A 13,317-nucleotide genomic window follows, 5' to 3' on the forward strand; every position below is an offset into this window, starting at 1 on the left:
AGTGTAGTGTCTGCTTAAGATTCTCTCTCCCTCTGCCCCCTGCCCCCAATAATAAAAAAAGACTTAAATGCAAGACCTGAAACCATAAAACTCCTAAAAGAAAACATAGGGAAAAAGCTCCTTGACATTGGTCTTGGCATGATCTTTTGGATATGACACCAAAAACACAAAGAACAAAGGCAAAAATAAATAAGCGGGATGACATCAAACTAAGAAGCTTCTGTATAACAAAGGAAATGAGTAACAAAATTAAAAGGCAGTCTGTGGAATGGGAGAAAATATTTGCAAACCATATACCCGATCAGGAATTAACACCCAAAATATATAAGGAATTCATACAACTCATTAGTAAAAAAAAAAAAAACAATTTTATTGAAAATGGTCAAAGGACCTTAATAGATACTTTCCCAAAGAAGATATACAACAGGTACATGAAAAGGTGTTCAACATCACTAATCATCTGGAAAATGCAAATCAAAACCATAATGAGATATCACTTCACACATGTTAGAATGGTTCTTATCAAACAGACAAGAGAGAACAAGTGCTGGTAAGGATGTGGAGGAAAGGGAACTCTACATTCTTGTTGGGAATGTAAATTGGTATAGCCACCATGGAAAACACTGTAGAAGTTCCTCAAAAAATTAAAATATTACTGTATATTTTGTATATTTCATATAATTTGAATCATACAATATGTGGCTTTTTGTGCCTGATTTCTTTTATGTAATATTTTCAAGGTTAATCCATGTTGTAGCAGGTATCAATACTCATTTTTATGCCTGAATAATACTGCATCGTATGGATTTACTACATTTTGTTCATCTATGCATCAATTGGTGAACGTTTGAGTTTTCACCTTTTGGTTATTGTGAGTAGTGCCACTATGAACATTCCTGCATATTCGTTTGAACATTTGTTTTCAGTACTCTTTTTTTTTTTTTCCAAGTTTATTTATTTTGGCAGAGAGAGAGAGAGAGCATATGCACACAAGGAGGGGTGGGGCAGAGAGAGGGGGAGAGAGAATCCCAAGTAAGCTCTTTGTTGTCAGCACAGAGAGCCTGATGCAGGGCTCAGTCCCAGGAACCATGAGATCATGACCTGAGTGGAAATCAAGAGTTAGATGCTTAACTGACTGACCCACCCAGGTGCCCCAGTACTCTTGAGTCTATACCCAGGAGTGAGATTTCTGGGTCATATAGTAATTCTATATTCAACTGACTGAGGAACCATGAAACTTCCACAACAGTTATACCATTTTGCATTCCTACCAGTAATGTAATGTATGAGGTTTCCAGTTTCTCTACATCCTTTCCAGCTCTTGTTATTTTCCTTTTTTTCCCCATCCTAGTTGTATGAAGTGGTATTTCATTGTGGTTCTGATTTGCATTTCCCTAATAACTAGTGCTTTTGAGCATTTTTTTAAAGTTTTAAAATCTTTTAAAAGTTTTCTATTTTGATGAAGTTCAATTTATTATTTCTTTTGTTGCTTAGGCTTTGGTGTCAAATCTAACAAACTATTGCCAAATCCAACATAATAAAGACTTAGTCTCATGTTATTTCTAAGAATTTTATGAATTTAGATGTTATATTTAGGTTTTTGATCCATTTTGAATTAATTTTTGTATATGGTATGAGATGGGTTCTTTAGGTGAGTTTTGCTGAAAAGGGGAGAAAAAATAAGAGCAACAGCTGTTAGAGAAAGTAGAGTCAAGTGAGGTTTTTTTTTTTTTAACGTTTATTTTTGTGAGAGAGACAGAGTGAGTGGGGGAGGGGCAGAGAGAGGGAGGGAGAGAGAGAATCCCAAGCAGGCGCTGCACTGTCATCAGCACAAAGCCCAATTCAGGGCTCAAACCCACAAACTGTGAGATCATGACCTGATCTCACAAGAGTCAGATGCTCGACTGACTGAGCCACCCAGGTACCCATTTGTTTTAAGATAGGAGAAATCATGGTGTGGGAATGGTCAGTAGAGAGGGAACATTGATGATAGAGGAGGGAGGTAGGAGTTGTTGGAGCAAATTCCTTGGAAAGGGAGGTGGGATAGGACCTAGAGCACAAATGGAACTGGCATTGGACAGATGCATGAGTTTTCATTTTAATAAATAGAGGGAATAGGGTAGATAGGTACAGATGCTGGGGAGAGAGTAGATGTGATGGTGGCATCTGTGAAAGTTCTTTTAATTGCTTCAGTTTTCTCAGTGAAGTGGAAGGCAAGGCCATTGGGCAAGAATGTGTTGGAGCTTTGGGGATTATGAGGAGAGAGAAGGTGTGAATTATTCTAAGGAGACACAGAATGTGAATAGACTAGAGAAATACATAGTAGGTGTTGGACACACTCGAATATCATGATCATATATTTAAAGTGAAAATAGTGTGGGTAAATGTTTTTCTCAAGAGCAGTTCCTCACTATGGTTGGAATAAGTACAAGTGGAGAGTTGGGTCTTTCCAGGTTTATGGTTTTGTCTAGTGAGGATAATGGGCTTGCTCGGGGCTTACGAGTGAATGCAGGGCGGTATTATAATGATTGACCTTAGAATTTAAACTGCTTGGTTAAGAAGGGGGGAAAGACTTCAAAGGAGTGAGACAAAGTGAAAAGGTGGTAGGAATAATGGATTGAAAGTCTTGATGGGATAAAAGATTGTTTGGAGTTTGGAGTGCTGAAAATGTAGGAGATAGTGGTCAGGATGCAGTTGATGGGTTGTGATTATGAAGGGTTTGCAGTCCTGAGTATGACCCTAAGGTGTAGGGATGAAGATGTGATCACCAGAAGAGAGGAGCTCCAGCAAATGAGAAGTCAGGATGTTGGAAGATCACTTATGTCTATGTAAAAATTGCCAGGAATTAAGATGAGTAGAGTTGTAGAGAGTGACAGTGAGGAGTTGAAATGATTGAGTAATGAGGGAAGTGACCTTGTGGTTGGTGGATGGTAACAAAGATGAGGACTAATAGGGATGAAGCCTGATGACATGAGATTCAAAGGTGGAGATTGGTCGGGCGGAGAGAGGGAGAACTGGTGTGGAAGAAGTGATAAAGACCAAGGATGCTATCTCCCTCTGGGTCCATTTGTTTGAAGGCAGTGGAAACAACAGGCACAGTTGAGAGGGCAGAGGGACAGCATTTTCCTCAGCGGGAGGGAGCCAAGGTTTGTTTTGAACAAGGCGATAAAGGGAAAGATTCAAAGAGGTTGAGGATGCAGAGGATTTTGGTACTTGATTATAAATATTAAGTACCTTGAGGTCAAGGGCTGAGTTATATTCCTCTTTGTATTCCTTTCAGAGTAGTGCTTATACGTAATAAGTTTTCCACAAATGCTTATATTCAGTAAATGAATATTGAATGAATAAATGGGAGTTTTGACCCAGAAAGAGAAATAATGTTTATTGAGCACCTACTATGTGTATATTTTTAACATAAATACATTCTGATTTAAAAAGCATCAAGCAGTGAAACTGAAAGTCCTCTAGTATTTTCTTTTAGTGCAGTAGTTTTCAGTTGGTTTGTAACCCCACACTTTACTTCTCATATGCTAGTTGATATGGGGGAAAGTCATCCTTCTAAAAAGGAGAATGCTCAAAGCTTCTAAAATAAGGAGACCCAAAACAACTATAACAACAAGTATTGTACACAAGTAATGTACCACAGTCACTAGTAAACGTTAGAAACACAGAAATAATCATGTTAAAAAATTAGGTAATACTTGTAAAAGAGTTCTTTCAACTACTTAACAATACAAGTATTATTATTTCCATTTATACATAAGAAAAAAAGGCTAAATTAATCATTTGTTCAAAGTCATACAGTAATAAGTGGCAGAGATGGGACTAAGACTCAGGTCCTCTTCTACTTGAACATTGCCACAGTAGAATCCAGAAGGTAATGAGACCAGGGTGGGTGGTAAGGTCACAGAGTTGGGACCCATAATCCTAAACTCTATAATAAAGTTCCTTTTATTGGCATTATGCTTCCTCTTCCTATACTATTGTTCTTTTCCTGTAGCTGCTTCTTACTTTTTTCCCCTCTTTTCTTTTATTCTACCATTATCAGCTTGTTTCCTCTTGTAAGTTTTATCTCTGTTGTTCTTGCGTCAGTGGCAGAAGATGATCTTGTCTGTTACAACTTTAATTTTTAACTTATATTAGTAATATGTATCATGGAGGATCATACAAAAGAAGTTTGAATACCACTATACTGGGAATTGATTTATTTCCCAAGTAGGATGAAACACGAAAAAACTCTATCTCTGAATGTTTGGATCTGTTTATCTGATCCTTTCTTTAAGCTGCTGTTTGTAGGCTAGAAAAAAAATGTTCCATTAATGGAATATTGAAAGAAGCAGTTTTTCAGTTATTATGAGGAGTAGATACCTTCTCTATGTTCAGACTCACTTAGTTTGGATTGATAGGTATTAAAAAAAATGAATCAGTGATCTATATGGAGACCTTACTGGCTGTTTTTTATTTGTTTGTTTGTTTGTTTGTTTAGCTACCCCGAAGATCAGACAGATAAAATGTATTTATATTTTTCACAAGAATTGGAATTCTGTCAGATTAAAATATTTTTTTTCTTTATCATTTTAGACCAGTCTGCTTAGTTTTAAGTGAAATTCCTTTTATGTCTACCTGGTTTTTACTTGTGTCAACATTTAGGTAAGTCAAACCAATGTTCATGTAGTATTTTCAGTATACTTCTTATAAACTCATTTAAACCTTTTCCAGAGTGATGTGGTTTGAACTGGCAATTCTCTTTTGATGTTTTTTCTGTTTTTCCCTTACAGTATGCTACCTCTTCTACTGAAGGATGAACTCCTAATGCCCTTAGTTGTGACAACGATCGCATTTTTTATAGCTTGTGCAACTTCCTTTTCAATATTTGAAAAGACTTCTGAAGAAGAACTTCAGTTGAAATCCTTTTCCCTTTCTGTTAGGAAATATCTTCCATGTTTTACATTTCTTTCCAGAATTATACAATATTTGGTAAGTTGTTCAGGTTTTAAAGAATGGTACTTAGCATGGCACTATTTAAAAAAAATGTAATACCTTTTTTCTTTTATAGCTTTTTTGAGATACAACTCACATAAATTCACCCATAAAGTCCACCCATTTAAAGTATGCAATTCACTGGTTTTAAGTATGTACGTAGAGTTGTACAACCATGACCATAACCTAATTTTACACTATCTCTATCACCCCAAAAAGGAACCCTGTTCCCATTAGCAGCCATTTTCCATTCCACCCTAATCTCCAGCCTTGGACAGCCAGTAATCTACTTTCTGTACCTATATATTTGCCTATCTGGACATTTCATATAAGTGGAATGTATTATTCTGCTAGGGCTGCCATAGCAAAATACCACAGATCAGGTGGCTGACGCAACAGAAATTTATTTTCTTACAGTTCTAGAGGCTAGAAGTCCAAAATCAAGGTGCCTCATCAAGGTTTCTGGTGAGGTCTCTCTTTCTGGGTTATAGGCAACCTTGCTGTGTCCTCATGTGGCTGCTTCTTTGTATGGGTGTGTAGAGGCTTTGGTGTTTCTTCCTCTTCTTTTTATTTATTATTTTTCAAAAATTTATTTTAAAAAATGTTTTTTCTCTTCCTCTTATTTTTTTTTTTTTCTTTTCAATGATTTTTTTTTTTTATTTATTTTTGGGACAGAGAGAGACAGAGCATGAACGGGGGAGGGGCAGAGAGAGAGGGAGACACAGAATCGGAAACAGGCTCCAGGCTCCGAGCCATCAGCCCAGAGCCTGACGCGGGGCTCGAACTCACGGACCGCGAGATCGTGACCTGGCTGAAGTCGGACGCTTAACCGACTGCGCCACCCAGGCGCCCCTCTCTTCCTCTTCTTATAAGGACACTGGTCCTATCAAATTAGGGTCCCACCCTTATGACCTCATTTAAGCTTCCTAAAGTTTGTGATTCCAAATGTAGTCACATTGGGGTTGGGGCTGCAACATGAATTTTGCTGGGATATAGTTCAGTCCATAACATGGAATCATAAAAAATATAGTCTTTTGTGACTGGCTACTTTCACTTAGCATAACGTTTTTGAGGTTCATCTGTGTTGTAGCATGTATCAGTACTTCATTATTTTTTATTTCCATACTATATTTCATTTTAATAGATACAGCACATTTTGTTTATTCATCAGTTGATGGGCATTAGGTTGATCCCACTTTTTGGCTGTTGTGAATAATGCTGCTGTGAAGGTTTGTGTATAAATTTATCAGCATATTGTTTTCATTTCCCTTGAATGTACCCTTAGGAGTGGTAGTTCTGTGTTTAACATTTTGAGAAACTGTTGGCCAAAGTGCTACGTGATTTTACATTCCCACCAGCAATATATGCCGGTTCTAATTTCTCCATATTCATGATGGTACTTGTTACTGTCTTTTTTATTATAGCTGTCCTGGTGGGAGTGAAGTCTCAGTGAGGTTTTGATTTGTATTTTCCTAGTTACTAATTATGTTGAGCATCTATTTATTTGCTTATTGGCCATTTGTATATCTTCTTTGAAGAAATGCTTATTCAAATACTTTGCCCATTTTTAATTGGGTTGCCTTTTTATTTTTGAGTTGTAAGAGTTCTTTATACATTCTTGATACAGGTCCCTTACTAGATATGACTTGCAAATATTTTTTTCATAATCTGTAGGTTCCTCCTTCACTTGTTAATGGTATTGTTTCCAGCATGAAAGTTTTTTTGATTTTTATGAAGTCCAATATGTCTATTTCTTTGTTTTTTGTTGTTGTTATATATATATATTTTTTTAAAGTAAGCTCTGTTTCCCTCCTGGGGTTTGAACTCACGACCCTGGGTTCAAGCGTTGCATGCTCTACTGACTGAGTCAGCCAGATGCCCTGTGCTTTTGATGTCTTATCTAAGAAACCATTGTGTAAAGGTCATGATTTACCCTTATGTTTTCTTTTGAGAGTTTTATTTTTATCTTGAGGGGGCACCTGGCTAGCTCAGTTGGAGGAGTGTGTAACTGTTTTCATTTTTATTATTATTTTTTTTACAAACACAACTTCAGTTTATTCTTTAGTTCAAAACAAAACAAAACAAATCACTTGACAGGCTTAGCTCTCTAGGAGATCTTTATATGGCAAAGTACAGGTTTAAAAAAAATCCACAAAAGCCTGAAATTTTATCCTATGGCTATTGCAATGGGTGTATTTAGAGGATCTTTATTTTGTTTAATAGCAATTATATTGAAGTTCAACACAAAATTCACCTTTTTAAGGTGTATAATTCAGTGTCTTTTAGTATTATGCACAGAGTTGTGTAATCATCACTATCTAGTATTAGGACATTTCATCCCTTCAAAAATAAACCCTGTACCCATTAGCAGTTGCTTTCTGCCCCTTCTCCCCAACCCCTGACATACTACTTTTGTGTGTATGGATTTGCCTATTCTGGATATTTCATATAAATGGAATCATATGAAATGTGGTCTTTTGTGACTGGTTCCTTTCACTGGGCATGTTTTCAGGGTTCAACTATGTTGTAACATGTATCAATACTTCATTACTTTTTATGGCTAAAAAATATTCAGTTATATGGATACACCACAATTTCTTTATCCATTCATCAGTTGATGGATATTTGGGCTCTTTCTACCTTTTGGTTACTATGAATAATAGCTGTGAACATACATGTATAGGTTTTTGTGTGGTGATATATCTTCAGATACCTTGAGGATATTCCTAGAAGTAGAATTGCTAGTTATCCTATGGTCAACATTTTGAGAAGCTGTCAGGCTGTCTTCCAAGGTTTGCATACCATTTTACAATCCCATCAGCAGTGTTATAAGGGTTCCAGTATCTCCACATCCTCACTGACACTTGTTACTGTCTTTTTATTTTAATCACCCTAATGCATTCAAGGTAGTATCTCCTTGTGATTTTGATTTGCATTTTTCTTTTTTTTTACATTTACATCCAAATTATTTAGCATAAAGTGCAACAGTGATTTCAGGAGTAGATTCCTTAATGCCCCTTACCCATTTAGCCCATCCCCCCTCCCACAACCCCTCCAGTAACCCTCTGTTTGTTCTCCATATTTAAGAGTCTCTTGCGCTTTTGTCCCCCTCCCTGTTTTTATATTATTTTTGTTTCCCTTCCCTTATGTTCATCTGTTTTGTCTCTTAAAGTCCTCATATGAGTGAAGTCATATGATATTTGTCTTTGACTAATTTCGCTTAATACCCTCCAGTTCCATCCACGTAGTTGCCAATGGCAAGATTTCATTCTTTTTGATTGCCGAGTAATACTCCATTCATATATATATATACCACATCTTCTTTATCCATTCATCCATCGATGGACATTTGGGCTCTTTCCATACTTTGGCTATTGTTGATAGTGCTGCTATAAACATTGGGGTGTATGTGTCCCTTCGAAACAGCACACCTGTATCCTTTGGATAATTACCTAGTAGTGCAATTGCTGGGTCATAGGGTAGTTCTATTTTTCATTTTTTAAGGAACCTCCATACCGTTTTCCAGAGTGACTACACCAGCTTGCATTCCCAGAGAAGTAACTCTTGATCTCAGGGTCGTGAGTTTGAGCTCCACATTGGGTGTAGAGATTACTTAATAAAAAAATCTTAAAAGAAATGTTTTAATTTTAGGTCACTGATTCTCTTTGAGTTAATTTTCGTATATGCTGTAAGGTAGGAGTCCAACTTTATTCAGTTGTTCCAGCACCGATGAATTGTGTTGGTACCTTTGTTGAAAATCAACTGATCCATGGGGCGCCTGGGTGGCTCAGTCAGTTAAGTGGCTGACTTCAGCTCAGGTCATGATCTCGCAGTCTTTGTGTGAGTTCAAGCCCCACGTCGGGCTCTGTGCTGACAGCTCAGAGCCTGGAGCCTGCTTCCGATTCTGTGTCTCCCCCTCTCTCTGCCCCTTGCCTGCTTGCTCTCTTTCTCTTTCTCTCAAAAATAATAAACATTTAAAAAGTTTAAAAAATAATTAAAAAAAAAAAAAAAAGAAAATCAACTGATCCTAAATATAAGGATCCTAAAAATCAATTGATCCTAAATCAATCCTATTCCACAGATACAAATGTGTATCATTATGCCAGTACTACACTGTCTTCATTACTATAGCTCTGTAGTTAGTTTTAAAATTCAGAACATGAGCCCTCCAACTTTGTTTTTTCTCATGATTGTTTTAGCTATTTTATGTTCCATATTATTTTTTTGCATCAGCTTGTCAATTTATCCAAAAGCCCAGCTGAGATTTTGATAAGGATTACTTTGATTCTGTATATCAATTTGTGGAATATTGCCATCTTAATAAGATTTAGTCTTCCAAATCCATGAACATAGTATACATTCCCATTAATTTAGAAAATCTGTAATTTTCTTCAACAGTGTACAGGTCTTATGTACTTATGTTAAATTTATTTCTAAGTATTCTTTATGACGTTTTTCTAAATGGAATTGTTTTCTTAATTTTGTTTTTATAATGTTCATTACTACTGTATACAGATACACTTGACTTAAAAAAAATTTTTTTTTAACGTTTATTTATTTTTGAAAGAGAAAGAGTGCAAGCTGGGGGGGGTGGGGGTGGGGGTGAAGGGCAGAGAGAGAGGGAGACACAGAATCCAAAGTAGGCTCCAGGCTCTAAGCTGTCAGTATGGAGCCCGACCCGGGACTCGAACCCACAAACTGCAAGATCGTGACCTGAGCCAAAATCAAGAGTTGTACACTTTAACCAACTGAGCCACCCAGGCGCCCCTGGTGTTCTGTTTTCTATTTCATTGATTTGGTTCTAATTTTATTCTTTCTCATGCTGCCTTTGGTTTGGTTTACTCTTTATCTAGTTTCTTAAATTTCAAATTTAGGTGATTGATTTAAAAATTTTCTTCCATTTTTATAGAGGCATTCAAACCTGTAAATTCTACTATGTCATATTAAGCCAGCTTTCCATAAATTTTGACATTTGCTTTTCTGTTGAGTTAAAAATATAGTCCATTTCCATTGTGATTTCTTCTTTGGTTCATGAATTATTTAGAAACTTGTTCAGTTTCCAAATATTTGGGGATTTCCCAGATTTCTTCCTGTTTTTGTATTCTCATTTAATTCCAATGTGTTTATGGAGTGCCTGGGTGGCTCGGTCGGTCAACTGACTTTGGCTCAGGTCATGATCTCACGGTTCGTGAGTTCAAGCCCCGCATTGGGCTCCGTGCTGACAGGTCGGAGCCTAGAGCCTGCTTCGGATTCTGTGTCACCCTGTTTCTTTGCCCCTCCTTTGCTCTCACTCTGTCTCTCAAAAATAAGCAAACATTAAAAATTTTTTAAAAATTCCAATGTATTTAGAGAACATACTTGTATTATCTCAGTGTTTTCAAATGTATCAACTGTGTTTTATGTTGGTTTTTTCTGTTTTTGAGGGGTATTTTTGCTAGAAATGGAATTGTCTTTTTCTTTCAGCAATTTGAATGTCATCCATCTTACTGCCTTGTGGCCTCAATGTTTTCTGATGAGAAGTCAGCTGTTAATCTTACTGAGGATAGCTTGTATGCATATTTTTAGATGCTTATTATATGTCCATTTGAATATGAGTCTGGAGTTTAGGAGAGAGAGGTCCAGGCTGGATGAGCTCACAAAAGGTGTGAGTACAGAAGACGACTAAGTACTAAGTCTTGGGATACTACAGTACATAGAGGTAGGGGACATAAGGAGCCATCAGAGTTGTCTGAGGAGGATTAACTGGTGGAGGATTAACAGTAGGAGAGTATGGTGTTATGGAAGTCAAGTGAAGGAAGTGTGTCAGGGAGATGGGAGTAATGTGCTATTTCAGATGCTGTTGAGAGATCAAATAAGGTGATAAGAAATAACCAGTGGAAGTCATTATGGATCTTTGATCAGGGCAGTTTCATTGGAGCAACTGAGGTGAAAGTCTAATTGGTGTGGATTTACTAATGAAATGGGAGGAGAATTGGATGCATTAAGTTATAGGCAACTCCTTTGGGAACCTTTGCTGTAAATAGGAGCAAATGGGGTAATAGGTAGAGTTTGTTTAAAATGGAAGGAATTTTAGCATGTCCCTTAACACTGATTCAGCATCATAGTATCATGATATTTCAACCAGCCCTGTATTTCTTAAGTTTGAAACTTTAAATTTGATTATTTCAATTCAGAAGTTAGAAATTTTCACTTTACACTAAGATTGACTCAGGGGATTTTCCTTTTGGAGGGTATTTGTAGCCGTTTATACCTGTCTGAGTCTTTTTTGGTTACTATCCCTAAGCTTGCATCCGGAATGAGCACTGCATACTCTATTTCAGGTCATTACATCCTGCCATTAAAACATCTTTTAGGGTTCCATTTTTGTCCCACCTTCTTCATGAAAGTCACCAGCAATGGTTTCTTACTGCTTGCTTAGAAAGCAAGTAAATGTGGAAATATAGAACATTTACTTATGCAGCTTCTGTGTCAAGAAAACTGACTGCTACACAATTACAATAAATGCAGTATTTTTACTACTCATTTTGGCCTTTAATAAAATGTGACCTTGTGATTTTAACTAGTTCATGCATTTCCCTAATTAAATTGAAAACTCTTTGAGGCCAGAAGATTACATTTTCTTTCATATGCCCCACCATGATTTACTACAGCATTAGCTCATTGAATGTTGCATGAACATGAAATATTACTATTTGCCATGGAAGAGTTTTTTATAGATGGGTTCTTAGATTAGCTTAGAACTTTATATTTTATAAGGACTCAGGGCCCTGGAGTGTAGCCTGAATTTAACCCTGACTAGCAGTATTGTCTGTTCCAGGTAACTTTTAAGTACTTGGGTGGTATTAAGTATGACAGGAATTCTCAGGCTTTGGCTACACATGGGAATCACTTGGAAGCCTTTAAATCCTGAGGCCTACCCTAGAAACTGATTTAATTGGTCTGAAGTATGGCCTGGTCATAGAGATTTTTAACCCTCCACTGATGATTCTAACATGCAGCCTAGGAGGAAGAAATCCACCATTAGAAGAGATTGGAGTCCCACCCTTCACCTTCAGTTCTGCTCACTTACAGCTATAAGTAAATGTTACCAGTACATTTAATCTTTTATATTATTCAGTAATTTGTTTTTTCCCTCCTTGTAGTTTCTTATCTCAGTCATCACTATGGTACTTCTGACACTGATAACTGTCACACTGGATCCTCCTCAGAAATTACCGGACTTATTTTCTGTATTGGTTTGTTTTGTATCCTGCTTACATTTCCTGTTCTTCTTAGTCTACTTTAACATTATAATCATGTGGGATTCCAAAAGTGGAAGAAATCAGAAGAAAATCAACTAGGTACATCTGCAAACACGCGAAAATATTAACAGTGCTTAAACGGTTTTTGAACTTTTTGCTGTGTATAAATAAAATTATCATTTTGAGGATCATGGAATTACAGGAAAAAGATGGTGAAAATTCATTGTTGTCTATACAAAGTAAATCTATGTGGGATCCAAGCCCAGTGGAGGCTTTTATTTTCTAACTATTGAGTGGCCAAGACATACTGTAGTTTTATCATATTCAGTTATCCAAGTGGGAAAATAAGAGAAAATGCCCTTAATCCCAGTATTTACTCAGGAAATATACAATTTGTTGTCTTAAAGAAAATCTGCAAATCCAGTGAACTTACTGGGAGAATTTAACCCTTCTTTTTAAAGGAAATTACTAATTTTGGTATTTAAATTTCATTTTCCTTCCTTGGAATACAAGTAATGTGTATTTCATTCTTTAGAAATCTATCTCAGGGTTTAAATTTGTGACAATCTTTTAAATTACTGTGAGAAGGCAATTTAAACTGCTTGAAGTTTGAACATGCCTCATTACATGGTACAAATTTGAATTTCTTTTTAACAGGCAGAGAGGTTAAACCATGTTATTTTTTCCAAAATGCTGATTTACTTAAATGCAATTTAACAGTGAATTTTCTTGAATTTAAATCTAAGTGGTTTGAGTGATGTCTTTTTAATTACTCATGATCACTAGTTCTAAACTTCCAGGATCATTCTGTTTAAGTTAAATGGTCTTATGCAGGATTTCATTCTTCTGATCTTTTTATTGTTATTGTGACGTGGTTCAGGATAACCACTTCCATATCATTGATTCATATCATGTTTCATATTGACTTGGCTCTGTTAATGTATCATTCTATATTAGGAGAAGCTCATCTTTACTGTCATATTCAATTGGTAAAAATAATGTATCATATCGATGTTACAGTTTCTTATGTAAAGATGTGTTGTCTAGATGTGTTGTCTTTACTCTCTGTGATAAGAATAAAACAATTATTTTCACA

General features: G+C 36.3%; 1 protein-coding gene across 6 annotated transcripts in view; it reads left to right on the plus strand.

The window, feature by feature from the left end:
* The window catches only part of ALG6 (ALG6 alpha-1,3-glucosyltransferase), a 65,155-nt gene extending 51,840 nt beyond the window's left edge, over positions 1-13,315 (plus strand). For all 6 annotated transcript variants that reach the window (XM_006934797.5, XM_006934795.4, XM_006934796.5 and 3 more), the window contains 3 exons: positions 4,582-4,650; positions 4,779-4,977; positions 12,123-13,315. In XM_006934797.5, the coding sequence (XP_006934859.1) occupies positions 4,582-4,650; positions 4,779-4,977; positions 12,123-12,320 (466 nt within the window). In that variant the 3' untranslated portion in view covers positions 12,321-13,315. The remainder of the gene's footprint in view (positions 1-4,581; positions 4,651-4,778; positions 4,978-12,122) is intronic.
* The last annotated feature ends 2 nt before the right edge of the window (positions 13,316-13,317 follow it).

Source organism: Felis catus, chromosome C1 (genome assembly GCF_018350175.1).
Source record: "Felis catus isolate Fca126 chromosome C1, F.catus_Fca126_mat1.0, whole genome shotgun sequence".
Lineage (NCBI taxonomy): Eukaryota > Metazoa > Chordata > Mammalia > Carnivora > Felidae > Felis > Felis catus.